Genomic DNA, 1,731 nt, shown 5'->3' on the forward strand with positions numbered 1-1,731 from the left:
GAATAGTAAGGTTTTCCTCCTCTTCCTCCTCCACTATTGCATTGCAATCCATGTCTTCATTGTCCAAAAACAGATTCCTCAGGCCAGCTAAAGCCTCAACTTCTTCAGATCCCCATATCACGTTAGTCTGTTGAAATGTCTGGTGCAGATGCGGTATCGGCTGTTCAAGAGGGTAATAAGGACTACGCCATGGTGGTGACCAATTTTGATACTCCAGGTGTATTCATACCCAAGGCCAAAAGTTGTGTTGTGATGCTTTAGCTGTATCGGTTTGGTGACGCTCAAGAGTCAAGACTACAATGATTATTAGACAAATTGACAATGTTGTTCCTAATTAATCCAAAATCATTCTCATTCTTATGAAGAGGTTGTCTAAGTGAAACTTAAGTGACTGATACTTTGGAGGGTGTAACTTACTAGAATTTTCAAGAACAAGGCACACTAAATGCAATACGACTCCTCCGTTTCTTACTGTATAGAACAAAAACAGGATTGCAGATATCAGAATATAAAACTTGATATCAAAGAAAACTTAATAGAAAGTAAAATGCGAAAGATCTAGACTACCAATTATTTTCACTCTAAGCATCAGAAAAGCCTAGAAATTTAGAACTAACATTGAAGAATTTGGCTTTGACCACTACAGAAATGGCTGCTCATCGGGATAAAATCACTAGCCATGCACCTGTTTTGTATGGATTTCCGGTTTCTATGAAAATTAAGTCATTAATGTAAGCCCTTCAACTAGAATACCAGAGAAGCCTAAACTATAAAACGGGTTCACTAGGAATACAAGTTAATTGGAGATTCACTATGTGCCACCCACATCACCCTATGGCTACCAATATTTTCTCGTACTTTGGTCAATAAAGTTTTACTATTAAAACTAATTATGAAAAGGAAGAAGCTTTTCCAAATTCATCTTATGGAGTTATATTATATTGACAGTTAGAAGTTTCATGCAATTCTGATTTGCCATTTTGCACATTGTACTGGCAAGAGGTTGATTTTGCAGCACACTTTTCGATATATATGGTAATAGTTGCTGATAAATAGAGCGAGAAACTTGGAGCATACATTCCCAAAATTTGACTACACTGCCAACGACAGCTAAGGTTTTGTAAAGTTTAACAACAAGAAACTTGTGGATCAAGCGTAACTGCTTACATTACTCTCCAATAAAGTTAAATCAGAAGTATCTCTTCTCATAACCGACGAGACCATGAACCCCTCCTTCAACTTGTGCGGCTCCTGTTCGGACCTGGAGAACCAGAAAAGAGAGTTAAAGTTAGATTCCCATGAACTAACAATCAAAAAAAAAATAGATCCCCATGAACTATGAGGTAAGATGATTCTGCCATTTCATTTTGTTTTTTCCAAACACCCGGAAAAAAACCCAAACATGCAACAATAATAATAGTTGAGTAAGAAGATACAACAAAAAACAAGAGACAAACCTCTAGCCTCAATTTGCCTGATTTTAAAAGATGATGAGCAGATTGCAAGGAGGAAGCACCTAGATCCTGGAATCCTTGCTTTACAGCTTGCATTGTATAGGGAATGAACTTCAGAATAGAACCTTTATCAGCAACTGAACCGACAACTCCCTGAGCAATCTTTAGTTTAGCAGTATCACCCAAGTATCTTGCATCACTCCCTTTTGTCATTGCTTCCAGGGATCCCATACCTCGATATTTTTTCACACGCAGACCATTCTATCCTTGCCCAAAA

General features: G+C 37.7%; 1 protein-coding gene across 1 annotated transcript; it reads right to left on the reverse strand.

Moving 5' to 3' along the window:
- Positions 1 to 1,029: 1,029 nt before the first annotated feature.
- LOC109222344 (inosine-5'-monophosphate dehydrogenase-like) lies at positions 1,030 to 1,725 on the reverse strand. Its single transcript, XM_019386714.1, has 2 exons — positions 1,458 to 1,725; positions 1,030 to 1,261 (listed from the first exon to the last, which is right to left on the reverse strand). The coding sequence occupies exons 1-2, from the start codon at positions 1,683 to 1,685 to the stop codon at positions 1,190 to 1,192; spliced, it is 300 nt and encodes a 99-aa protein (XP_019242259.1). The 5' UTR covers positions 1,686 to 1,725; the 3' UTR covers positions 1,030 to 1,189.
- Between the last annotated feature and the right edge of the window lie 6 nt (positions 1,726 to 1,731).

This window comes from Nicotiana attenuata, unplaced genomic scaffold (assembly GCF_001879085.1).
Source record: "Nicotiana attenuata strain UT unplaced genomic scaffold, NIATTr2, whole genome shotgun sequence".
In the NCBI taxonomy this organism is placed as follows: domain Eukaryota; kingdom Viridiplantae; phylum Streptophyta; class Magnoliopsida; order Solanales; family Solanaceae; genus Nicotiana; species Nicotiana attenuata.